Source organism: Furipterus horrens, unplaced genomic scaffold (assembly GCF_987537825.1).
Source record: "Furipterus horrens unplaced genomic scaffold, mFurHor1.1.pri manual_scaffold_5, whole genome shotgun sequence".
Taxonomy (NCBI): domain Eukaryota; kingdom Metazoa; phylum Chordata; class Mammalia; order Chiroptera; family Furipteridae; genus Furipterus; species Furipterus horrens.
Genome location: NW_028327175.1, coordinates 6637076 through 6664673, shown reverse-complemented (window position 1 = coordinate 6664673; position 27598 = coordinate 6637076). Strand labels below are relative to the sequence as shown.

General features: G+C 45.5%; 1 protein-coding gene across 1 annotated transcript in view; it reads left to right on the top strand.

The window, feature by feature from the left end:
• The window catches only part of GHR (growth hormone receptor), a 215942-nt gene that overhangs the window by 176356 nt on the left and 11988 nt on the right, over positions 1-27598 (top strand). Inside the window, exons 4-6 of the mRNA XM_090276143.1 lie at positions 15247-15376; positions 22228-22412; positions 27024-27202. Coding sequence (XP_090132269.1) covers positions 15247-15376; positions 22228-22412; positions 27024-27202 — 494 coding nt within the window. The remainder of the gene's footprint in view (positions 1-15246; positions 15377-22227; positions 22413-27023; positions 27203-27598) is intronic.

Sequence of the window (27598 nt, the reverse complement as noted above, 5' to 3'; positions counted from 1 at the left end):
TCTCAACCTCAGCATCAGATCCCAGGACAAGTATTTTTGAAATGTGGTTTTCAACCTGGTAGTATATTTGCCTCCCCCTTGAATTAAACTCCTGGTTTTAAAAAAATTAGCCAAGATGGAGGGAAGCAAATGGGTGGAAAATGAGGGACATCTGTAATAGTGTCGAAAAAATTAGCCACAAAAAATATGAAAAAAGGCATTGTTTTAAATTCTGTAATTCTATAAATGAGCTAAATATTAAACTATTTGGTGGCATCATTCAGTTGTGTTTATTTTTATTGACACTATTTTAGATGGTACTTTATTGAATAGCTGTGCTGATATACAATCTTCAAATTACGAGCCATAAACCAAAATGTTCAGAGCCAGAGGAAAATTCAAAATCAGAATCTGGTGAACTCCCAGCTGCAAGAATTATGTAAAATACTGCACACATCCTACATCTTATACCAAACAAAGGTAGTTGTGACAACTTTCAACCTTCAACTTCTGCGCTTGAGTTTTTGACCTTGAGAAATAAAACTTAGTTTTTAAAACTAGGTCTTTAACAGGGTCTTTACAAGTGACGACACTTCAGTAGAGTGAGTTTTCAAAATTTCAGTCTGCATGTGGTAGGGTAGGGTGTCAGGTGGGGTCTCTGGTCTGCTGAGTGCCTGCTTTTAAAGACCATGTTTTTATTTCTTCTCTTTTTCATACCCTGTGACTTCACGGGCCTAAAAAGTGTTCAGTACTGCTCATGCCACTGAGAGGCCAAAATGGATTATATTAGTTCACAGTAAGATACGTAAGTTCATAAAACACTCACAAAGTTATTATTTGCTACAGAATTTTAAGGAAGTTCTGTAATCATTGAAAGAAGCAAGAAGAAAAGGTGATTTTCATTTCCAGTGTTGAAAACATTCATCATCAGATTCTCTGAAAATACTTTGTCATCATAATAGTATTTGCATCATGTTCCCCATGTCCTAATCCAAGTCCTTTTTGTATTTTCAATCCGTAGTCCGCGTAACAATTCTATGTGGTCAGTACTGGTATCCTGATTTAACAGATGAAGAGACCGAGGCCCAGAAGCGTAACTGAGTTGCTCAAAGGACACACAGCTTAGAAGCACACAGCCTGGTTCCAACCCAGGCATCCTGGTTCAAGCCCACTCTCACTACCACGGTGCCACGCTGCCTCTTCTTACCTTCTGGATGGAGACTTCCTCCTCTAGAACAATGGGAAGCAATATTATAGAGACAGGGAGAGTCAGGGCTTTGAAATAGGACTTCCCACACGTGGCACTTTCCATCTGTGGGCCAAAGTTTTGCCCTTTACCAAGGGGTTCTGCCACGCCCATGCCATCCTACTTGTTAAAAGAACTGAATGAGATAAAGCACAAAAAGCTTTGAGAACAGGGCCGAACAGATGAAAGGACCCAATGAGTATTAGTTCTTGTTATCATGATAAATATATTAACTTTAGTATGTGGATTATGGTAGCCAAGTTTCCTGAGTGAGAGTTGATAAACATTTATTAAACAAACACTTTTTAGAGTTTATCTCACAATAACTGAGTAATATTATTCTTACCATTCTTATTTCATAAAATTGGAGGAAACTCAGGCTCCAAGAAAGTATGTTATTTTCCTAAAATCAAATAAGTAAGCATTCAAACTCATGGCACATTGGCTGCAAAGCCTTAGCTCCTTCTGACCACCCCCAAAACCGCCCACCCCATTTTGTCCTAAAGGACAGGTTTGTTCAGCCACTGCCTGCTCATTAATCAAAAAACGCCGATGCAAAACAGAGGGGCAAAGACTGGGCTTGCGAAATTGCATCTTGGGCGTGGTAACAAATGTAACGCGGCTCTATTGGCTCAGTGGACGGACAGCCATGCTGTTCTGTGTTACGATCTGTTCTAATTCATTCACAAAGTTGCATGAGTAACTGCAGCGTGGTGAGAGACCCCCCCAGGAAGTGGAACGGGAAGTGGTACGGGAAGTGGCAGCTATGGCTCCTAACTCAGTGCTGTTGCTTCTCGAATCAGTGCTGAACCATTGCTCCAGGGGAGTAGTAATTCACATCCACGGAAGATGTGAAACTCAACAGCTGATCGGACCACTTGTTGCTGCTGACAATCCTATAAAATTTCTCTTAAGGCAGGCAGGCACTCTGTGTTCTAGCAAACCAAATGAGTATTTCCTGTTTGTTGACCTCCAACTTCAAGAGCGCTAAATCATCAGTATAGAAAGATTCCTTTACCCCTCTTGGTTATAGCTATTATAGTTCTATTACATGCTCAAAAGGAATGCCTGCATATTTCCTTTCAGCCAGATACACGAGCCTTCCCCTCTTTTTTTCCTATTTCCTCTAGACTTTTACTTTTTCTCTCATCTGTTCGCCAATGCTACCTTGAATTTTTGAACTGGAAGGGCAGTTCAAAATGTCCTGGTTATGAATTACAGAGATCTGGTACAAATCTTACTTCTGCCTCTTAGCAGGTGAATCAGCTTAGATGAGACATTTAAACTCTTTAGAGTCTTTTATTCCTCATCTACAAAGTGGAGATAGTATTGTCTTCTGTGGTTGCCTTGAGCGTTAAATGTACATATTTCTGGAACGTAGTTGTATGCAATGTCAGTGGGATCTGACCTTTCACCCTGCCTCGCCTCGTAAGCAAAGCCATGTCCCAAAAGACCCAAAACAACTTGTACTTTTCAAGATGAAGATCTATGATCTCTCCTTAAATGTATTCAATTTGAGTGTCTAATTTCCTTTGTGAACTAGAAGCTGTCTCACATCTTACTGAAGTTCATAAATGTCTTTCAAATGCGAGCCCTTAATGACTGCAGGCCAGCAGGAGAACCTCTGCTCTTGCCTTTTCTCCTTTTCTGGTTAACCAGACAGCGCATTCTTCCTGAGAGCTGAGACCCAAAAGTATACCAATCCACTAGCGGGATCAAAAACAGTGATTCCTAAGCCCTCCCAGAGAACTGGATTTGGTAGATCTGGAATGGAGCCCAGGAACCCACATCTGTCCAGCTCCCAGGGGGTCATGCCGTAGGGAGAGCAGACCCCAGGACCACACCCTGGGAACACTGGCAGGTGCCTTCTGTAGAGGAATGCATGCACACCACTGACTACGGCCTCTCAGCCAAACTCTGTAAAGAACAGGGGGCCAACGTAGAAGAAAAACATCAGGGCCAAGGAAACCCCTGATCGGGCAGGGAAACTCCCCTGGGCCACTCCAAAATGCCAGGCTGTTTTCTTCAGACCTACCCCAACCTTTTATTTTTAAGCCATTTCTCATGCTCCTGTACAGTTCAAAATAGTGTACATATGTTTAGTAATACTCTTGCTTCTGAGTGTTCACCTGAAAAGACTTAATTACAGGAATAAGCACTTCGCTTATCCTATAGTGTCTTTCTGCTCTGATATCTGAGTCCTTCCTTGGCGCATAATTGCATTTTATCTGATGGGCCAATGCCTCCACTTGAATATTCCTTTTACCTTTGTCTGTGCTTCCACCAGAGCAATGCTTTAAGGATGAAGGCACTTGGAGAGTGAGTTATAAAAGGACAGGGAGCCCCGGTCTGTGCACTGGGTCTGTAGTCCTACATGGGTACCTGCTAAGTTGATCCCGAGGAAGAAGGATAGAAGCAGAATACATAGAAGGAAACTGACAGACTTTGAATAATAAGAATCTGGGTTTCTATGCCGAGTGGTGACATTGGTGGTCCCTAACCTGCTTGCCTCGTTTTACACTTTCATCTTGTAAAGGGATTCACTCAGTCATAAGCCATGGAAGTTTGGATTTTATGTCCATAAATAAGACCATCTTTGAACACACAATATACATGTATGCATATTTGTAAATTATATATATGTACAATGCTCTAATATATTTTGTTAATTATAAAACATATATAAAGATACAAATGTTAAAGTCTTGATAAAGTTGAGCTAAGCAATTTTATAAAATATTTTAATTTCAATGTTTGACAGAACAAAATACTTCCTTACAGTGTATTTGCAGAAGTTTACTTCTTTTGTGGGGAGGAAGACCCCATTTAATGTCCGAAGTTTATGAAAAGTCCACAGTTTATGAAACACAGTTTGAAGGTTGAGTCTGTGTTATATTTATTTAAATATATGGTTGTAATTACGATCTCAGTCTCATCTCTGAAAAGGGCACAATATACACCAAGTTAGAGGTTCAAGAAATAAATAGTGGTTGTAGTCGGTGTTGATCTATATTTCAAATAGTCTTTAGGATGATTTCCCATTTTGGAAGTCAACTTCGTATCAGCTTTGCCAAAAGCGTATTATCCTAGGAGTAAGGAAAGTGTCAGTGCAGCCACTCCTTATTGCTGACTTGGGCCCACATGATTAGGATCACCTTCAATATGAGATTTCTTTACATGACATCTTTAAGCCACTTGTTTGTTACACCATGATTCGTTAGACCACCATAATATCAGTATAATATGGTTACCCATTAAATCAGCCACGTGGAGCCTGTGAAAATGCTCTAACGTGCTAAATGAAGAGACAAGTGGAGGTACAATACTGCTACCTACCCCTCAAAACTGTGCACCCCCTGTTCTTCCTGCAGAACTCCTCTCCTCCCAAATGTGACCTGTGGCTCTGATACACAGGCTGAATGAAGGTTCCATGTACACTGCACATTCATTGTTAAGTATTAAGTAAACCTTGATTTCTTTCCTAGTTTAAATAACCCACACATACAAATAAAAGTTTCAGTGTTTCCTTTTCGTTCCCCAATGGATCATCTTGCATGGTCCATTTTGAAAACAGTGCCCTAGATAATGGTTCAGTTCTGTCGATGATCGTGTAGCCTCTAATCTTAGTTCCAAATACCTCTGTTGCCGGTATTCACAACCTGCTCTAGTTAGTACCGTGTTCTGTCCTGTGGATCCTGATATCACGTCCTGCAACATCTCCTCCTAGACGTGTCTTTTCACGACCGCGCATCCCCCATCCTCTGATTATCACTCAGCCTCTGATGGCCAGGAAAAGGATTCTGGAAGGACATAAAATGTTGCTCTGCCTGCCCGAGAGTCGGCAGTTGTACAATTCAACATTGCAGCAGCCCACGACACATCTGAGTGCCCTACCCCGTATAGGGAGGAAGCTTGATGAAAACATGTATGAAGAACCACAACTTCTTCAAGAACCTTTGAGAGCATGTCAGAGCTTAACACTCATGGAAACATTCACTTTATTCAGGCAAACTTAGAGCCAATCTGTGTGCTTTCATTTTGTTTTCAAGTTCCTGGCTAACTAACCATATACATGGATGCCTATCTGCTGCCATCTAGTGTAATAAATAGGTTGGTTATGCGTAGAGTTCTGAACTCTGTGGTTGAAAGCTAGTACTCAAAATAGTTCTTCATGTTGGTTTGTTACAAGTTTTTGAAATGCCTAATCAGCTACCTCTTTTTCTTACCACTGTGACCCTGAACATGACCTTTATACTGTCCTAGAGTCTAGGGCTCAGGATCAAACTTGGTTCACTCTACAAACATGACACTTGGAAATTTAGAGGGGCCTTAGCGGTCAGTAGATCTGAAGTAAATACATAGTAATCAAGAGGTCATGCAAGTTCAGCGATGATTTCACTTTATGGAGGCAGCAGAACACATAGCCTGGCTTCTTATCCGCTGTGTGAACTGGGGCCATTCACTTCTCTTCTTTAGACATAATTTTCTTCATCTATAAAATGAAACGGTGGGCCTCGGTGACTAGCAAGGTCTCTTCCAGGTCTAAGAATATATGACTGCATATAAACTGTTTCCTCTTTGAAGTTGCCAAAGTCATGTTCCCAGAATCCTCTTCTATTTCTAAAGTGAATGTTGCTTTTCTAACTCTATGTGTTTATCTATCTTTTGGTTATGCTTAGAAGTGCGCAGAAATTGTGACTTGGATGAGGGAGAGGCAAATGGGGACCATGATTTTATTCTGTTTTCTGAGAGTTGTCCAGTGGAATGTTGTCCACCAAATGATACGTAAATACTCTCCAATATGCGTTTAGCTTCTCTTCTTCACAAGGGCAAATTTGGAAGTATATCGCCTACTATAAATGGTCAACTTCCTAAATTGGACTTCTATTTTTTCTGTCTCTCCATTTCATATTAGAACTTACTGATGAAGTGTTCTAGGTCTATTAAAACTCATACTGGTCTTCCTTTTCTTTAGACATTTCTATTTATTCCAGTATATCCCAAAGTGTTTCATTTCCGGATCATTTCATACGTGTCAATCTTATTTCCCAACCAGACTGAAAAATACACAGAGGCAGGGACTACTGTTAATTTCTCGTTTTCATTAAGGGATTTGGCATTGTTATTTAGGGAATGTGTATGGTTCTGATTATAACGATGCTTTTCTATTTGCTTTACATAAATGAGACTATTATGCTAAGCAAAATAAGTCAGAAAAGCTAAGAACCATATGGTTTCACTCAAATGTGGGACTTAAAACTGAAGCTCATTGACACAGACAATAGTGTGGTGGTTACCAGAGGGAAGGGGTTTGAGGGGTAGCATAGGGTAAAGGGGATCATATATATGATGATGGAAGATGATTTCACTTTGGGTGGTAAACACAATGTAATATACAGATCATATATCATAGAAATGTACACTGGAAATCTATATGACCTTATTAACCAATGTCATTACAATACATTTAATAAAAAATAAACACTGCCAAACAGAAATTTAATGTGATCGACATAGAAAATTTAAAATTTTCTGGTAGCCATGTTAAAAAGTAAACAAAAAGGTAAAATTAATTGTAATATATCTCTTTTTAGCCCAATAGATCCAAAATATTATCATTTCAACATGCCAATCTAATTGTCGTCGGCAGCCGTCCGTCTCGAGAGACGATGGTGTAGCTTCTTAAGAGTCTATCTGCACCGCCGAGAATGGCTGTGCAGTCCGACTCGGGAGTGACACGGTATCTGTCTCCTCCCGTGTTGAATCGACATCTTGCGATGACGCTGGAGTGTCCTCTCCAGTGAAGCTGAAGCTACAGAGCCTGGGCAGGGTGATATGGAGGGTCTGCTGTTGCCCATGCAGCAGACCCCCCCTCTCTTCGCAGCTGAAGGATCCAAGGGAAAGACGGAGTCGATACAGCTTGGCTTCAGGTGCGCCGCAGGAGTTGCCGGTGTTGGCTACAACGTCAAACCGCCTTAGGGACTCCGGCTCCGGATTTTCTGTCGGGGTTTACTCCCTTAGCCTTTCCCCTGAAGAGGTATGCCGCAAGGCAGCGGAGGTTTTTTGGAGTCAGAGTTTTCCTTCTCTGATGTGCCCTGACTGGAAGATCGAACCAGCGACACTTAGCTCGCAGGCCGACGCTCAATCCACTGAGCCAAACCAGCCAGGGCTGCCAATCTAATAAAACATTATTAATAAGATATTTTTCCTTTTTTCATAATCTTGAAAATCCAGTGTGTATTGTACATTTACAGCACCTCTCAGTCAGCATACGAAGTTTTCAGTAACTTGAAATGTAGACCTCCTGAAATAATAAAGGTTATACTTAAGGGAAGATATTTGGACAGTTTTCATTTTTTAATTTGAGTTTCAACGAATTAAAATTGAATAAAATTGAACATTCAGTTCCTTGGCCGCACCAGCCCCACTGCGAGTGCTTCGGGGACGTGGGAGGCTCGGAGCTGCGTTACTGGACAGCGCAGAGCTCAGTTCTTGCCCCTCGGGACCCAGGCACCAGAAGCAGCGCCAGCGCCATACGGGACCTTATCAGAAGTGCCAAATCTTCGATTCCCAGTCCGGGCACAGGACTCGGTTGCACGTCAGGTCCCCAGTTGGGGGCGCGAGTGAGAGGCAACCACACAGTGATGTTTCTCTCCCTCTCTTTCTCCTTTCCCTCTCTCTAAAAATAAATAAATAAACAAACAAATTTTTTTAAAAGTGCAAAATCTCAGGCCCCACCTACTGACTGTGCAGGTAGACAAGATCCCCAGGTGATACTGTACAGCACATTAAAGTTCAAGAAGCATTTCTCCCAAACACGCGGGTCTCTCCGACAATGCGCTCCAGAAAGAGCGAATGAACTGGGAACCGTGAGGGCTTCGGAAACTTGCCGCACGAGAGCGATGCCCGGGATTGGCAGGACGTGTTCCGTGGGGAAGTTGTTGGTTTCCCCACCTAGGCGGCCATGGCTGTTCTGCTGTGTGGGCTGGCTGCCACGGGGCCTTCCCGGGCTTGGGGCTGGCCCTTGCCCCGGGATCTACAGTGAAGAGCCTAACGCTAACTGCCCTGACTCCCACAGTGAAGGCAGCTGAGCTCTCACCGCCTGATACACTGGAACCTGCAACTTTAGAAGTGCAGCTGTGAACATATGTTCCTGTTCCACACAAGTGAGATTAAGACCGGCCCTTCCTGGGGGAGACCCCCAGGAAGGTCACCCGCAAGAGGGGCTGGTGCGTCCACCGCACTGGTTCCCCCAGAGCCAACACAGACACACTCATCGTCCTCACTGTATGGGGGTTGGTCCAGTCCCCGCCACCCCCCACCAAGAGACTCAGTACATGCTGCTTCACCTGGCTAATCCTTATTTGGTTTGTCTTTCAGCGTCTGAGGGACCTTTCAATGTGCTATTTGCTTAAGAATTCATTGTACAAACCTAACATAGGAGCTCATTGTTCTAATTCGGTGGTCCTTAACCCTGGTTGCACACTAGAATCCCCGGGGGCATTTTACAAAGTACCAGCGCCCAGGCATCACCACAGTCTTTTATTTTTTTTTTAATGTGTTTTATTGATTACAGTGTTACATTTGTCCCAATTTCCCTTCCCTCTGCTCCCCTCCACCCGGTGGCCTCCCTCCCTCCCCTTGTCCCCCACTTTTAGTCCATGCCCATGGGTTGTGCATATAGTTCTTCTCAACCTCTTCCTGTCTATTCCATTCCCTCCTACCATGCTTCTTAATTCCTATACCATCTCCCTCCCTCTCCACCTTCCCCCTCCCTGCTGACCTCCCCCCAATATGCTCCCCATACCTATAGTTCTTTTCCACTCTCGTTGCCTGTTTAGTTTGCCTTTGCTTCAATTCCCTAGCTTCTGTTGTTGGTTCTTGTGATGCAGTTCTCATTTTAATGTTCATAGTTTTGATCCTCCTTCTTCTAAACCAGTCCCTTTAACATCTCATATAACAGTGGTTTGGATCTAATGAACTCCTTCAGTTTTATTTTGTCCTGGAAACACTTTCTCTGCCCTTCTATTCTGAATGACAGTTTTGCTGGATAGAGCATTCGTGGTTGTAGGTTTTGGATTTTCATTGCTTTGAATATTTCTTGCCAGTCCCTTCTTGCCTGCAGGGTCTCCCTTGAGAAGTCAGCTGATAAGTCTAATTGGGACCCCTCTGTACATGATTCTTTTCTTCTCTCTTGCTGCTTTTAAGATTCTCTCTTTATCTTTAACTTTTGACATTTTGATTATAATGTGTCTTGGAGTTGAGAACCATGTTACTTTTTAAATATATAACTAACCTATAACACTGTGTAAGGCATTGTCCAATCTAATGACATTAGGTCTCTGGAAGGTACTGTAGTCGGGTTAAGGTCCCCAGGTGACTCTAACACGCACCTGGAGCTGATGATGACTGATGCCGGTCCTTAAGTGCAGGTCTGCGCATGCGGATAACCTGGGGTCTTGTTGGAGTGCACGTTCTGACTCGGTAGGCGCTGAGGGTGACTAAGCCCAGCGTGGGGCACTGACGTGTCCCAGGTGGCATTTGGTGCGTGGTCGTCAGCGTTTTCCCAGCACAGGACACCGGGTTGGGTTAATCTGTGAAACCTTCCTCTCTCTCCACCTCAGCTCTTGTATCACTGCATTTCCTGATTACCTAAAGCAATGATCTTTCTGCAAACTGCTTGTTGCTGTCAGCTGCTTCTTATACGCATGGATGTCGTCTCCTAGACCGAACTACAGCTCCTCAGAGGCAGAATCCACGTGTCACGTTATTTCTGTAATTCCCACGGCCCCCGAGTGTCTTACACACAGCAGGTGCTGCACAAAGGCTTCTTGAGTAATTGAAACATGGAATGTCAGGTGTGAAAGTCTCCAAAAAAATCCAGAGGACTAAAAAGTGGGAAGTGTTTTTCTTTGTTGAGCAGAAGAGTTTAGATAGACCAGGAGGAGATGAGATCGGGGGGTTAGATTTTTTATCTAAAAATCTGGGTGGAATACTTGGATGGACTATTATTAGTGAGAGAACCAGAACCTGGATTTCAGTTCAGCGCTCTTCCCATTTAGTGTGCTTTCTCAGAAAAGGTCACGGCCGAGGGGCCTGTACAGCTTCTGCTGTGATGCCAGGGCACCAGGTGACCAGGGACAGCGTCAAGTAGCCTTCTAAATGCCCCAGAGACCCTCGCGGGGCCGGCTGAGCAGACACCTGAGTCACTCAGTCTCCTCCCGCATGTACGTCTTCATAGGCTTGTGACGTTCTTCTCTAATTGTTTCTCAGGAACCCCGGGCAAGGTCTTTGCTTGGGATTCTTGACGTTTTAATACCGATACACAGTCGTACATTGAGGTTCACTTATCGCGACCTCACTGTATCACAGGATTTTTTTAAATATTATATTGAATTATTTATCGCGGATTTTTCGCTATACCGCAGGATTTTGCGGTACAGTACAGTAAATACTAAAATAAATGTAAGGTTCCTACTTTGCGGATTTCCACCTATCACGGGGGATCTAGAACGTAATACCCGCGATAAGTGAGGGGTCACTGTATAATGATACAGCAGCATCCTCTAGTTATCCAGCACTCAGACGTTGGTAACTGTCCATCCAGAGCACAGCCCACTCTAGACAGTGGGGAATGTCATGGTCCTCCCTCTCACACTTCGGGGGGTTCAGCTAGCACAGACAGACTTACCATTGTAAACACGGGGAATGAGAATGTGTTTCAGATTTGGCCTGTCCATCATTGGTACTTCCTAAGTAACAACAGTTAATAAATCATTAATTGACCATCACAGCTGACTGTGAGGATGGAAATAACAGCAAACGTTTCTATAATGCTTACCCTGCCCTTGGCACTGCTCTAAGAGCTTTACCGCTATGACTAGCTCACATAATCTTCACAATAACCCTGCGAGGTACTGTGATCATTCCCGTTTACAGGTAAGGAAACTGAAGAGGCCAAGTATGTCGGCCAAGATTACACAGATTGAAGGTGATGCAGGTGGGATTGGAACCGAGGAACCCAGGAATCTGTGCGCTCAGTCCTTACCCAGTGTTATCGAGTGATTTTACGGTAGCATTCCTCAGTTGTCAAGGCAACTCTCAAGATGAAGAATTGTTATGATTTTTAATAAATTGTGTCATTCCGGGGAAGGGACTACTTATAAATTAAATGAAGCTGAGGTGAGAACAAAAATATCACCAGCAAAGAAGAGAAGCTACTTAGTGTGAGGGCAAGAAGAGGCCAGCGAGCCTCCCCCGGCGGCCCTACGTGTGATTACATCGTAATTCCACAGAATAATCCCTGATCCCCATGCAGAATCATTAAAAAGGTCATATGATGTTGACAGACTGTTCTAATGGTTTTTTTAAATCTTAAAATCTATTTTGGGTAAAGAATTTCAAGAGTAAGCTTCTGTTCACCTGGAAAACACAGTTCTGTCGATCATCTCGTAATCCGCGCCAGGCACATGAAACGTCCTTCCCTTGCCTTGAGGGTATTAGTGCTTGTACAACTTCCAACTTTCTGAGAGGCAAGATTGCCTCACGTACAACGTTCTCCAAACTGAAAATGGTGACCCGTCAGTAAATCCACTTACTGGGTTGTGAGCGGCATCACTTATAAACTGAAATAGAATCGATCGGAGTCCATGGCAGGCATTAAGAGTTAGTATGTTTTGAGATATCTTATTTTTAGATAGATCACACCAATAAATAGGTGCACACTGGGCCATGGTTTCTTCCTGGGGGTCACTTTCAAACTTTGAAACCTATGAGTGCGGCAGCTTAGATGAGACTCTGAAGCAAAGCAGCTTGTAGGAATCGGCAGTCTGCCTCTTAGTGACCTGGTGACGTCAGGCAAGTTATCTTCCTTCTGTTCCTCAGTGTTCTCCTCTCTCCGGGGGTCAGGAGAACAGCACCGACCTCATTCTGTAGTTGTGCAAGTTCGAGGCGTTAATACACGTAACGTGCAGGACCGCCCTGTCGCAGTAGCCAAATTCATTGTCATACCAGGAACTAAGCTTGACAAAGTGGTCATTGAGGGCAGTACTATCCCTGGCATCAAAGGTGGAAGAGTGGGTGTCACTGTTGAAGTCAGAAGAGACAACCTGGTCCTTAGTGTAGCCCGTGATGCCCTTGAGGGGTCCTCTGATGCTTGCTTCACTACCTTCTTGATGTCATTGTAGTTGGCAGCTTTCTCCAGGAGGCAGGTCAGATCTACAGCCAACACATTGAAGGTGGGGACACGGAGGGCCAGTGAGCATCCCGTTCAGCTCAGGGATGGCCTTGCCCACAGCCTTGGCAGTGCCAGGAGAAGCAGGGATGATATTCTGGGCAGCCCCTAGGCCATCGCACCAGAGCTTCCCAGGGGGACTGTCCACGGCCTTCTGGATGGCAGTGATGACATGGACTGTGGTCATGAGTCCCTCCGTGATGCCAAAGTTGTCATGGATGACCTTGGCCAGGGGAGCCAAGCAGTTGCTGGTGCAGGAGACACTGCTGACAATCTTCATGGAATTGTCATACTTGTCCTGGTTCATACCCATCACAAACATGCGGGCATCAGCAGAAGGGGCAGAGATGATGACCCTCTTGGCTCCTCCCTTCCAGTGAGCCCCAGCCTTCCCCATGGTAGTGAGGACACCGGTGGGCTCCACAACACTTCCAGCACCAGCATCACCCCATTTGTTGGTGGTGGGATCTCGCTCCTGGGAGATGGAGGTGGACTTTCCATAGATGACAAGTTTCCTGTTCTCAGCCTTCACAGTGCCTTTGAACTTGCCATGAGAAAAATCAATCCCTTCACCTTTTTTAACCCAGTACCCCAACCCCTCCATCCTCTGAGCATTTTCTCTTCTTTCTTTTATTTTTTTAACTTTTTCTATTACCGTTGCCCCACTTTTTCCCCCTTTGCTTTCCCTCACCTGAGCATTTTCTCTTATCTTCTGTGTGAAAGAACCATTAGAATGCGACATAGTCTCTCTCCTCAGACCTGCAGGCATTAAAATAGTTGTGGTTTAAATATGTTTTGCTAATCGCTGATTTTCTGGGAGAACCAAAAAATAGTTTTCAGTGCTTCAGCTGTTAAAAGAACTTCTCCGGGTCCTCTGTATGATCGGTGCTGCCTAAGGAAACACACACGTTTCACACTGTATTCGTTTGTGAGAGCACACACAGGCTCCTACCCCGAGGGCTCTGGGAGGGGCCTCTCCATGCTGACCACCTAGACAGGGCTGACTGTCCTCCCCTGGCACCAAGGCTGGCTCCATCCATGCCCCCAAACCGTTCTAACTGTCTTGGTTCAAACACAAGAAGAAATATTTCCACAACAGTATGACTGTGGAATTCCATTAAGAATAAAAACACCTGCCATCCCCAATACGTGCTCCTAGAGCAAAGGACCTATCTGCAGCTCGGGGTTTCCTGAAGATGTATTTCTTGTGGGCAGACAATTCAGGGTAGTCGGTGTCCAAAACCAGGACACATTTCCTGAGCCTGAGCTTCTTCACTGTGTCCATCTGGGCGTTGGTGGCAGGAAGAGGGGCCCATTCCCCGGCCTTATCATCTCTGTGCTCCTGCCTGGGACCCCACCCCCTTCAGCCCCCACTGGATTGGAACCTCCACCAAGACCTGCATCAGTTGTGCTTCCTGCTCTGTTCTTGGAGCTGACCTGGCACAGTACAGACGTTTGAATCAGAGTCTGCTGCGCGGATGGCTGGGTGGTGGGTTTGTTTAGACGGCTTGTAACATGACATTCCTTGGGAGTTTGTTGACAGGAAAAAGAGCCATGTTTTGGTTCAGGACACCAGATATGTACCCGGAACTTGCAATCGGGAAATTTTTGCATTTGTTTGTATACAATCTGTTTTTAAATTAACTTTTGAAGTATTTATAAAGATACTTTAAGATTGAGAGCCTTCCTACTGCCAAAGACAGAGAGTTTTAGGTCAGAAAACGAATATATTAAGTTTATAGTTGACTAGAAGACTAATCAGACAAGGAGCAAAAACAAGGAAGGACACTTGACGGTCTCCGAAATGGCCATGGAAGTGAGAAAAACCATGACATTGACACACACAAATCGGTTTTCCCCAGTCTTGTCCCCCGGATGTCCGAATTCACAGATGCAGAGTCTGGGCTGATAGCCTAACATGGAGGAGGCGTTCTCCAGTTCCTGAACTAGCACTGACACATACGTGTGCGTAATTGTTTAGAGTCGACATCTGTTTAATGAGTTTACTGACCGAATCTTTTAGAAGAACGCAAACACAGGTGGCTTTTTAGTCACAATTCTATCAAAAAAGAAGAGGCCTTGTCGTGGGTGCTGTGGTCCTCAGGCCACGCCCCCAAGGCCCACCTGATGTCAACGCAGCCGTCCGAGGGGGGCAGTTGCCACCATCACACCTGGCCAGGCACGCCTCAGATGCCCGCCTTGGTTTCTCAGGAGTTAGGTGAGGACTTAGCCCACATGCAGGTGCAGCCCAGAAGTTCATGGGCGTTAATACCTCCTGGGCACCCTTCAGCCAGTGGGTGATGGGAATTGGTAGGTAAGCACCAGCCTCTCATTCTTGTCTCGTCTAGGGCTCAGGTAAGTCAGTCTCTCTACAAGACCTCAGAGGGGCTTCTGCGGGGCTGGGCCCTAGCGGGTCACTGTGATGACCAGCTTAACAGCAGACACTTTATTAACTGTTCTCCCTCCCTGTCCCCAGTCCTTTTCCTTCATTTTTAGGTTCTGGGGTCACCTTCCAAATAAATGATCTGCTCCCAAATCTTCATCCCCAGCTCTGGTTTCTTAAACAGGCCCTAAGGAATAATGTTTGAGATCAAGACACAACGGTTTGTCCCGGAATCAAGGGCTGACAGAGAGATAACTGAGTAGCAACAAGCTCTAAAACTGATATATAGGAAAACAGCATTTCTGGAACAAATGATTTTTTCTCTAGTGCTTTAAATGTGAGTTTCGTGAAGACCGTACGTCACCCTCCTGATCTCATGCCTCGCCTTTTCCCTTTATTCTGCAGATTCTTCTGGGAAGCCGAAATTCACCAAGTGCCGTTCGCCTGAACTAGAGACCTTTTCGTGCCACTGGACAGACGGGGGCCATCACGGATTCAGGAGCCCGGGACTCATACAGCTGTTCTACATCAGAAGGTGCGGCCTCTGTTCCTTTCGGACTGTATTCTCCATAGACTTTCTGACCGAGGTGGACTGAGTCCCAGGCAGCGGGAGGAATTGAAATGGTTTCTTTTGATGGCCTGAATGTATTCATTCACTTACCTATTCAAAAACTATTAAGGAAGCCCTTGCTATGTGTTGGATACTATTTTAGACACCGAGATGCAGCAGCGGTGACAAAAAGATGAGGTCCCTGGTCTCATGGGGCTTCATCTTCAATGAGAGAAGACGGGCCATAAAAAATTAAAAAGTAAAATGTCAGCTGGTAATATGGTTTAGTAAGAAAAGTTAAGCCAGAAGGAGGATAGATAGAGTGTCAGCACTCTGGGAATACATGCGTGTGCATGAGAGTGTCTGCGTGCACATGCATGTGTGTGAGTATGCTTGAGTGTGTGAGAGTGAGTGTGGGTGAGTGTATGTGAATTTGTGTACAGGGAATTTGGGTGGCATTTTAAGTGAGGAGGTTATAAGAGGTCCCTTTAAGGTGGCACATCAGAGCAGAAACATCGTGAGCTGTGAGAGGCCCTGTGGGTGTCTGGGGGGAAGTGCAAAGGCCCTGAGGCCGACTTGGCAGGTTGCAGAAAGCAGGAGGTGACATGGAGAGTGCCAGGTGGCAGAGGGCAGAGCGCCATGAGAAGGGGTCAGAGAGTTAGCCAGGCCAGCCTGGGACAAGCCGGGAGGCCATGGGAGAGCTTTGTATATCCCTTTGTCTGTGATGAACAGTCATAGGGGTTTTTGGAGACGATGTATGTTTTAAAAGACTTAGTTTGTTTTCTACATAGAAAAGAGACTAGGACCCCTGGCTGCTGTGGCTCAGTGGATAGAGTGTCGGCCTGCGAACCAAGTGTCGCTGGTTCGATTCCCAGTCAGGGCACATGACTAGGTTGCACATCAGGTCCCCAGTTGTGGGCGCGAGTGAGAGGCAACCACACAGTGATGTTTCTCTCCCTCTCTTTCTCCTTTCCCTTCTCCTTAAATTAAATAACTCAGTAAAAGGCTGTAATACTTCCCTATCTATGGTTGCCAGCAATCCTTTAACATAACAGGGGAGGAGAGACGCGAAGATCTGTCCATGTAGTCACCACCCAGGTCACTTATTTCTTAGCCCTCGCCTGACTCCATTCCCATGACTCTGTACCCTTGTGCTTTTCTTAAATGGGGTGCTCCATCCCGGTGTCATCTCCTCTTTTCCACCCAAACCCTAAGGGAGGTCTAAGCAAGATGCAGGGTTAGCGGGGACCCTTTCTCCTAGACAAGTGGTGCCCACCAGTCCCCGGGTGACTCTATCCACCCCACACAGGAGCGAGAGAGGGCAGGAGGACGCAGCAAGTGGTGAGGGACACGCTCTCGGGGCCGACACAGCCCCGTTTCATTCTGGCTCTGGCATCGCTCACCGAGCAAAGGCAGAGGAACGAGGCGGTCTGTCCACGACTCAGCTGCCTCCTTTGCAAAACAGGGCTGCTAGGCCTTGCCTAGTGGCCTCGGATGAGGGTTTTATTAGCTCATACATGAAAAACACTTAGCATCGCGCTTAGCACATAGCAAATACACAATACATGGTAGCTGCCTATTTTTATTATCGGTAGTATAATAATAATTTAAAATAATAATGATGTAAAATTTCAATTCAGGGCTACAAAACTGATTTCGATTCTTTACTGTTTGTGATTCCTGATATCCTCTAAGAACATTTTTAATGCGGAGCTGGCTGCTTGCTATGCAGATGAGACATACTTGGAGTTAGCACCCAGGACTGGCCTCACCTGCCTTCCAGTGTGAGAGTGGTCTCCTGGATGCCCCCCAAAGGGCACCCAGAGATGTCACGGTTGGGTACCAAATGCACTGTTTTTTCTGACACTTCAGAGAAGGAAGAGGCGTAGACACAGCTGGTCTGTCTTGTGGACAGGAAGTGAAAGTGTTTAGTGACCCTTTGGACTGTCTATCAATTGACTGTTAAATGGAGAAAGGCGTTGAGTGGGGCTCCGTGTTCCCCTGATGCTTCGCACCAGCTCAGCCACGTCTGAGTGAGTTACGGGCACAGCTAAAGGGGTGAATGGAGCCACAGCGGAGCTGGGCCCTCTTTATGAAGACAGGTTTTCTCCTCCCTAGTGTTCCCCAAATTTCAACATGAGCAGAAAGATACACCCCCAGGGCTGAAGCCTTCACAGGTGCACGCTTGTCCCTTACCCTGATGCACCAGTGTCACCCACCTCGGCCTCCCGGCCTCCGGCACGCAGCCCAGGCCATGCAGCATCCCTGGTCCAAGCCCAGGCGGTGCGTCAGCACAGACGCCACTGGAAGTGTGACCAGGGGGAGGGACATCACGGACGTATTTAAAAGGGTGTCATTAGTTTGGGCCCCAGTGGAGTTTGGGGTCCTAGGGTACAAAATGGTCACCTCTTCAAACCCCTTAAGTGCCACCTCATGATTAGTGCCTGTCTAAACTGGCTAACATCAGTATTCTGGGTGTTCTCTGTAGAAAATGTAATTAATTTGAGTATCTCAGCCAAAATAGCAGAAGGCCCCACCTGGTTTATCTGGGAAGGACAGGATCAAAGGGGTCAGGCGTGTCAGAACGAGACTGCCCCAAGCAGCGTACAAACGTGTTAGGCTTGGCCATCCATGTCCACTGACACAAAGAGGACCAGACTATGCACTCTGTGACTTGTCACCGTCTCTTAGAATTCAGTTCCCAGGCAGCTTCTGGAACCCCAGAATCATGATGTTCCCCCCACCTACCCGACACACAAATAAAGTAGTGATGTGATTTCATCCAGACCCAGAGTAGTGGAGGGGCCTGGCCTTGGTGACAAAGGCCAAGGGCCCCCAGCATGTCTGGCTCTCTGTCCACAGGACAGAACCAGAGGCAGCCACGTGCCTGGCTGGCACTGCTCCCAGCCAGGTGAGCTGGCGGAGGGCAGGCCATTCAGACAAGTCTCTGTCCCCCAGATGAAGACCAGGCCACGTTCAGCCTCTGCGCTTGGAGGGCACGCAGCGTGAATGCAAATCACAGGCACCACAGAAGGCGTTCAGGGAGCCCATCGGCAATGCTCTGACACTTCCTTGAAGGCAAACACCTCGTTTTCAAAACAAGGGGGTCTGTGAGGACCCAGTCCCTAAGGCTGTATCCCCACCTCTGCCACCACCACCCCCCCACTAACCCCCTTCCACAACTTACCCTGGCCTTCTAAAGGGAAGTTTCTTGTCCATGCCACGTTGTGGGAGAAATTAGAAGGGACCGAGGGCATTGTTATTTTGCTTTCTTTTTCTAAGGAAAATGTTACATTTTAAACCTAAAACACATGATCTGCTTATAATGAAAACAGTTGCCCTAAAAACACAGCTGATGTTTTATTTCTATTTTTTCCAGTTGGTTACCTGTTCATGGAAAGCACACCTTCTGCTCTTTCTTCCAGTTTTTATTGCTCAGCTCTCTAGTCCTCCACCTGTTTCACAAGACAGACTGGGCGGGACCCAGAGCACTGACCTGGGGGCCTAGGAGCGGGAGTATCTGTACAGACACACACTCACCCCTGTGGAGGCAGGCGGCAGAGTATCTATTTTGTGAGTCCGATTGGTTTTTTTGTCTAAAGTTAATAGTTTAAAAATACCAAACACAGAGAAATGGGAAGATGTAGCTCAGTAACGTTGCAAATAAGTTGGGGATAGACCTGTAACTAGAGTACCCTTAGTTAATCACACCTTGAGTTAAGTAGTTAATTGCGTTCGATTGTGAACCCGGATTAAGCTGTAATGGAGAAACGGGGGAGAAGGAGAGGGGAGGGGGAGCTAATCACATTACGGAGGGGAAGCTAATCACATTTGTATAAAACCAGTTTTCTTTGTCTACTTCGCACGCACGGGCCCCTGGCTGGCGGTGCGCCCGACTCTGCAGACTCGTGAATAAATGCCTCGCTTTGCTGCTCAAAAAAATAAATAAATAAGTAAAATAGAATGAAAACAATAATGAGGGCGGGGTTGGAAGCTGCGTTCTGAACTTAGGTCTCCCAGATCCTTCCTGCGTCACATGACGGCTTTCAGTGGTTTGTTCTTTGGAGCTAATGGATTTGGGGGTCATCTAAACGGGGGTTTGGGTTTAGTCCCCACGAGGGACAGGTGCTGACAGGCCATAGCTGAGAGACTCAAGAGAGCTAACCTCTCTAGAACAAAGCCAGACCTGGTGAGCCCTGGCCTGCCTCTTTAGGACACTTGAACACTAACTGTGACACTGTCACGTATGCTAAACACATTTGCTCTGCCCTCCGCCGTGAAATGAACGCCTCATTCCCTGGGCTGGCTGGTGAAGCCATCCTCTGCAATGTGCTCTTGTTTAGCTTGAAACTCAAGGTGAAATAAAGCATATGCTAGTTCAATGACCCACCTATTCCTCACGTTTAAAAGCTTTTTCCTACATTAAACGCACGGAGAGAGACATGCACACACAATTGATCCCCGCAAGCTTCTCCCCTCCACGCACAGTGTTCCCATCAGGGACGGCGCTTCCTCTCACCCAAGGGTAGGCAACGTTTAAGAATCTCAACCAGAATTTAAGCAGCTGTTTCCTGTCTCGGACCCTAGGGTTTCTGCCACTTGAATTCCAAGTTCTTCCAACAGCCGATGATCAGCTGTCCCAAGGATCTCCTGCTATTGCACAAGTTTCTTCCTGGTGCCGACAGTCCAGCCTGAGAAACAGCTGGAAAGAAAGACACGTGTCTCCCCAGGGGAAGCTTGCAGCACTGCGCCCCTCCCCCATCCAGCCTTCCACTCCCTGGCTCCAGGGCCTGCGCAGGGTCATTCCTGCTACCTGTTTCCTCTGCCACAGATTACCTGGCTTTCTGTCTCCTTGACTCATAACCTCTCAAGCAGATAGCCTAGTGAATAAGAAGCAAATAAGGAATCATTCCACCCAAGCAGCAATTCTAATTTAAGAATGTTTTCCCCAGTTGCCCGATTGCCCCCTGCTTCCCTCACTACATGCGTACCCATCCTGCTTTACCTCAGGGCCTTTCACCCTCTGTTCCTTCCTGTCCTTTCCTATTAAACCTCACCCATCCTTCAAGATTGCTAGCAAAACCACCTCCACCTTGAAGCCTTCCATGAACAACCAGAACAATCATTGCCTCTGCTGAGCTCTTAGGGAGCCTAGCGAGCACCCTCTATAAGCACTTGCCCACACGGCTTTATAATACAGTTTTTTAATCATACCCCCGAGGCCAGAGTAATTCCTGAGACACGCGTGAATCCCTCCTAATGCCTAGCGCAGGGTTTTATATGTAATCAGTGCTTACTAAATATAAATAAAATGAATGCAGGCCACCAAAAAAAGTACTGTGATTGTAATTCCTGAGCCTTTTTCTAGCCTGAAGGTAGGGACCAAATCTTATTATTCATGATATTTTCGCATTGCTAATGTTGGATAAGATGCTTATGTAGTAGTGCTTAGAGAGCAGGACCCCAAAGATGGCTTGCTCAATACTTTCGGTCAGTCAGACAGACAAATGGGACTTTACAGAACTGTGTCACATTCTATCACATGTTTGCTCTGTCCCTGCTGGGGGGGTGGGGGTGGGGGAGACTTGAACTTGAATCTGAGCAATGGATCTCTTGATTGCTCTGCATTTTTGTTCAGGTCCCCATGGCAACCGACGAGGGAATTTCCTTTCCCAAAACTCTGACTTCCTTCCACTGTGACCGTCCTAGCATCTCCTTTCCGTTCAGCACATATCCTGCTGCCATTCAAAGTCACCTGGGTAGACTATGTGTTCCGTAGAGCAGGGCAGAGATGAATGACCAGGATGAGACGTCACTGTGAACGCACAGCTTGTCTGATGTACTCCGTGTTCTCCGTGTGTCCGACCACCTGCCAAGATTCATTTTGTTGTCTGTTTGTTTGTTTTCATCTGATCCAAGATCTAGGAAAGAGGAACTTGTTCTCTGTAGAGAAACCAAAAAAAGGAACTCAAAGCAAGCACGCTGACTCACTGCAGCCTGTGTTTATTCCCCCTTTTTCTCTACAGCCTATAATTAAATGTCCATAACTAGTTTCAAAACAGAAAAGAATAATCCTTTCTGAGTTCGGTGAGATTTTTTAATTTCTGGGTTCCTGCCTTTTGTCTCTTTTATGGGTGAGAAAAGGCTAGGATTTTATGTTCCATACCTGTCACTGGATGTCCTGCATGTTTGAAATGTTCTCCTGGCTCTTCATGTAATTAAGGAAAAAAATCAGAAGTATGGGGAGGAGTTTAAGGGATGAGGAAAACTCCCCAAAACACAGGACACCTATGGGGAGGTGGACACGGGATTTGGAGGTTCAGAGTAGGGTGGTCACTGATCTACCACCTCAAGGCCACCCATCCTTTACTGTCACTCAGCCTGGAGAACACTAGCAGCATGCCTTGGTTCCTCCTGCCGTGAGCTGGAGGAACACCCAGGTCTAAAGACTCACCACCACTCTCTGGAAATCTCTACAGTTTGGGAGTTGACTGTCATGTTTTAATGAAGAACCTTGTTCAGTCTCCCTGCGGCTCGTTTGTAGAAGGCAGATAATACAGTGCCTACCAATGAATCACTTTGCTTAGGAGCTGGCCCGTCACGTGCAGCCAGCGAACAGATGTTTCTCCTGTAGGCAGAAGTACCAAAAGGCCCCCCACTCAGTCTGCAGACACTGAGGGAACCTACAAATGTGAGAGTTCTGGAAACATGTGCTCATGAATGTTTGTATTTCAGCTGATTGACTCTGACTGCCAAGCACCTCGCTTTGACTTAACCTATGGCCTGCTGTTGGAGCAATTAATCCTTTTTTTTTTTTTTTTTGCCCTCCATTTCAGGAAGACTCAAGAGTGGACTCCCGAATGGACTCAGGAATGGAAAGAATGCCCTGATTATGTCTCTGCTGGAGAAAACAGCTGTTACTTTAACGCATCCTATACCTCGATCTGGACGCCCTACTGCATCAGGCTCATGAGCCGCGGTGGTACTGTGGATCAGAGGTGCTTCTCTGTTGAGGAAATAGGTAAATCGCAGGTTTGTGTTTCCTTTGACGTGGCTTTAGATTAACTAAGCGGGAAGTCGGCAGCACCCAGGTGTATCGCATAGGGAGACTTTGTCACTGTGCTCAAGCGGCGGATGGAAGTCAACTTGACAGGGCACGAGATCAGCCGCTGAACAAGACAGAAAGGGCAGGGGGAACTAAGGTGGCTCTAATGAAAAAGAATCTGGCAGCACATGTTGTAAAGAAAAGAGGGGGGGTCTTCATTGTGTTGCTGCATGCCACTGCAAGGGGCAGACTCAAGGTACCCCTAAGGTTCCTTCTCTTCTCATTATTAGATATGATTATTATATTCATATCTACTTAAATATGTTGGCCTTGATCTCTACCATTGCTCTAATCAATACTTAGGTTTCCTTTATCACAAAGCACAATAACTCTGGGATTTTACATTTACAGAACAGCCAGAATCAGTTTAAAGACATGTTTATCAGATCTCAAGACAAACACTGGGGATAATCAGCTCCGTGAACTAAGTGAAAGATCCAAACGGATTACCCCTTGCCCAGCATGGGGACACAGGGGAAACGACACAAAGGAAAACAAACAGCTATAATTAGAATGTCCGTGTTTAAACTATAATAATATAAACAGCTCACTAGAAAAAAATCAAAGAAGGACTCTGCGTAGCCGGCGTTGGGGCCTCACATCTTTCCGCAAGAGCTTGGTCGTTGCGCAGAGGAATCCCGCGGAGTTTCTCTCGGACGGGCTGTCCTTGGATGTGGTTTTCCAGGCATCAGCAGGCTAGAAGAGACCAAGGGAAAGGGGCTGGGAGCTGTAGACAGACGCAAGGAAGTCTGATCACATTGAGGGTAAAGACTGAGAAACCCTAACACGCAGAAAAGAAAACCCAACGGCCTGGTTGAGAGAGACTGTGGAGTCTATATCCTGACGTCGATAGGTGTAGCTGTTCAGTGGGTCAGGGGGCAGTGGTAAGAATACCGGGTCTAGACCCATGTTCTGACCCTGTCTCTGCCACTTGCCAGGCCCGCGCCTTATCTGGCTAACTGTCACTGAGTGCCTGCCTGAGTCAGGCACTGTTCAGGCACTGGGTCCGGCAGGGGTGGCTGCAGGATGTGTATGATACAGTCAAGTCGGGACTGAGGCATGTTAATCAATAATTGCAATAAGCAACAAATAATAAATAATTGCAGCAATTCCAGAAAAGAGGGCTGTTCCTGTCAATATGTGGCATCTGTAACTTAGCTATTTTACAAATCACTCCAATTTATTTTTAAAATATATTTCATTGATTATGCTATTACAGTTGTCCCTATTTTTCCCCTTTGCCCCCCTCCACCTGGTACCCCCACTCCCTCATTCCCTCCAGCAATCCCCCTCTTAATTCATGTCCATGGATCAAGCATATATGTTCTTTGGCTACTCCATTTCCGATACTGTTCTTAACACCCCCTGTCTACAGCAGCCCCTCTCTATATCGTGGCTCATTTATCATGGCCCCACTGTATCATGGGATTTTTTAAAATATTATATTTAATTACTTATCGTGGACTTTTCGCTCTATCGCGGGATTGTGCAGTACTGTACAGTAAATACTAAAATAAATGTAAGGTCCCTACTACATGGATTTTCACCTATCGCAGGGGGTCTAGAACATAATACCTGCGATAAGTAAGGGATCACTGTATTCTGTACCTACCAATTAGGCTTCTTAATCCCTACACCTTTTCCCCCCTTCTCCCTCTTCACCTCCCAACTGATAACCCTCCAAATTATCTCCCTACCTATGATTCTGTTTCTATTCTACTTGTTTGCTTAGTTTGTTTTTTTAGATTCAATTGTTGATAGTTGTAAATTTACATTTTAATATTAATAGTTTTTATCTTCTTTTTCTTATATAAATCCCTTTAACATTTGATATAATAATGGCTTGGTGATGATGAACTCCTTTAGTTTTACCTTGTCTGGGAAGCATTTCATCTGCCCTTCTATTCTAAATGATAGCTTTGCTGGATACAGTAGTCTTGGTTGTAGGTCCTTGCTTTTCATCACTTTGAATACTTCTTGCTACTCCCTTCTTGCCTGAAAAGTTTCTTTTATAAAATCATCTGATGGTCTTATGGGAACTCCTTTGTAGGTAACTCTTGCAGCTTTTGAGATTCTCTCTTTATCTTTCACCTTTGGCATTTTAATTATGATGTGTCTTGGTGTGGTCCTCTTTGGGCCCAACTTGTTTGGGATTCTCTGTGTTTCCTGGACTTGCACATCTATTTTCTTCACCAAATTAGGGAACTTTTCCTTCATTATTTGTTCAAATAAGTTTTCAACTTCTTGCCCCCCCCTTCTCCTTCTAATACCCCCATGCTTCGGATGTTGGTACATTTGAAGAAGTCCCAGAGGCTCCCTAGCCTATCCTTGTTTTTCTGAATTTTTTCTTCTTCTTGCTGTTCTGAGTGAATGCCTTTTTCTTCCTTATGTTCCAATTGATTTGATTCTCAGCTTCATCCCCTCCATGTTGGTTCCCTGTATATTTTTCTTTATTTCACTTAATGTAACCTTCATTTCTGCCTGAGTATTTTTTATGCTGTTAAAGTACCCAGTGAGTTCTTTGAGCATCCTGATAACCAGTGTTTTGAATTCTGCATCTAATAGGTTGCTTATCTCCATTTCATTTAGTTCTTTTTCTGGGGTTCTGTTCTGTTCTTTCATTTGGGCCGTATTCCTTTGTCTCCTCATTTTGGCAACCTCCCTGTGTTTGTTTCTGTGTTTTAGGTAGAGCTGCTTTGACTCCCTGTCTTAGTAGCATGACCTATTGTAGAAAAGTGTACCTGTAAGTTGCATGGGGTGGAGCCTTAGATAATCATCAGGGCAGGGCCACCCGCATCACAGCTCTGTGACTTTGTGTGGGGGAGGGCTGAGAGAGAGGACAATGCCTCTGCCCGGCCTCTGGAGCCTTGCATGGGAGGATGCCATCTCCTGGTACTCGCCCTGATACCAGTCACTTCACTTTCTCCCCCTATGTCACTTGTGCCCTTCCAGCTGCTGCCCTGATGCTGAAGCCCAGAGGGAGGGAGTCTGCATAAGTCCTAAGTCCATGTGGGCTCTTTAAGAGGAGTCTCCTGTGAATCTCACCACTTCTTCTGCCACCCCAACCCCCCTGGTTTTTACAGCCAAAAGTTATGGGGATTTAACTTCCTGGCACTGGAACCCTGGACTGTGTGGTCTAGTCTGGGGCTGTGACCCCTCATTCCTGAGGTGTCCCTCCCAATTTTTATCCACCGCATGGGGATGTGGGACCCACCATTCTGCGTCTCCGCGCCTCTCTGCACATCTCCTCTTCTCCGCCCTTCCTACCCATCTGGATGAATGTGGCTTCTTTAAGTCAGACGTCCATACAGCTCAATTTTCTGATGTTTCTGGGTGATATTTGTTTTGTAGTCTAGTTGTGATTTTTACTATAGTTTTTACTATAGTCGTACAAGGATTCAAGGCATGTTTACCTATGCCCCATCGTGACTGTAAGTCAAATCACTCCAATTTAATTTCCTAAATGTAGTTATGATGAGTCAAATTTGGACATTCTCTATTTTTAAGGAAGTGGTGTTCACCCTGAACACACAGGCCAGTAACATGCTCCTTCACAGTGTTTCAACTTGGGGTGAATAGAAGAGCTACCCTGGTTAACAGCCAGTAAGGGCTCCTCACTGTGTATATCTGCAGGCTTATCTCTGATCAGCCCTGGGGACCCAGACTTTGCCACACTCCGGTTGACCTTCTATATACAACAGAAAAGAAAGTAAATTTTACTCTGTATCTGCACATAATTTTCGAAAACCTCAGTACTGAGACCGACAGAGTGATCATTTGTTGGGAACTATCTAAAATATAAATTTAGATAAGAGTTCCTAGCGTTGGAACCCAGAGTTCCCTTCATCAGCCTTCGGGAAAGTGCGGTCTTTGTGGTCAACAGATCTCCCTGAGAATGTAAGTAGATCAGCAGAAACCAAGCATTGCTCACGTGCAGTTACGTGAAAGAAAACCCTTTAAGAGAGCGGGGTGACGCTTCCCTTCTCAGGTCTGTAGAGACGAGCACGTGGCTGGGAGTACAGCGCACCGAGGAGCATCTGCCGAGAGCTGGGCAGGACTGTGTGGTAGCAGTGCAGAACTGAGTGAGAGGCGGTCCTTGCCCCACATCATCAACAGTTCGGGAGAAAAAAGATTTCTCCATCCCTGGTTCCAAAACAGCCACATGTTTAAATACCAGAGGTCTTTCTGACTCTCTGTTCCTTAGTTCAAATGAATTCCTTTGCCAGGTCCCAAAGCATTAATTCTATCACAGCTAAAAGAAACGTAAAACATGACAGACCTTTAGGAAAAGTTATAGATCAGATTTCAGGGTCAAAAAGCAGTTTATGTAGGGGCCTTTTTAGAGTTCAACACAAATCAGCCTTAAGTAAAAAACGGTACTCTCTTATAAAGTGAGAATATACTAATAGAAATATTAGAAGAATTAAAAGTGTGAGTAATAAAAATGTATTAAGTAATGCGGTCTCTTCAGAAGAAAGCATTCCATTACTATGCAGCTGTGAACTAATTCTCCTTTGAAATGCCCAGTACAACCAGATCCACCCACTGGCCTCAACTGGACTTTACTGAACATCAGTTTAACGGGGATTCATGCAGATATCCAAGTGAGATGGGACCCACCGTCCAATGCGGATGTTCAGAAAGGATGGATAGTCCTGGAGTATGAGCTGCAATACAAAGAAATAAATGAGACCCAATGGAAAATGGTAAGGCATCATTGCAAATCACACTTGAAATCTTCTGAATTGTCTTCTTGTTATTCTCACACCCCCTCTCATTTATAGACTTCCTTTTCACCTCATACCACATGCCCGCACTGTGTGCTCCGTAATTTCTTATTTGAGGAAAAGTGGTATGATCAGAAAAAGATCACCTTGGAGTTCTGTCCAGTAGCCGATGCTTCTGTGGAGCTGACATGGAAGCCTCTGGAAGGAAAGGAAAACTTTTTCCCAGTCATCCTTGGTGTCCAGTTTAACTTTAGAATAAAACTGTATACTTTAGCCACTTAGCTGTCTTTGGGGATGTGGCTAAACATGGGAAGGGTTACGACCAAGGTCAACAGTGAGCTGTGGCTAAATATTCTCCCATGACTTTAGCTGCTA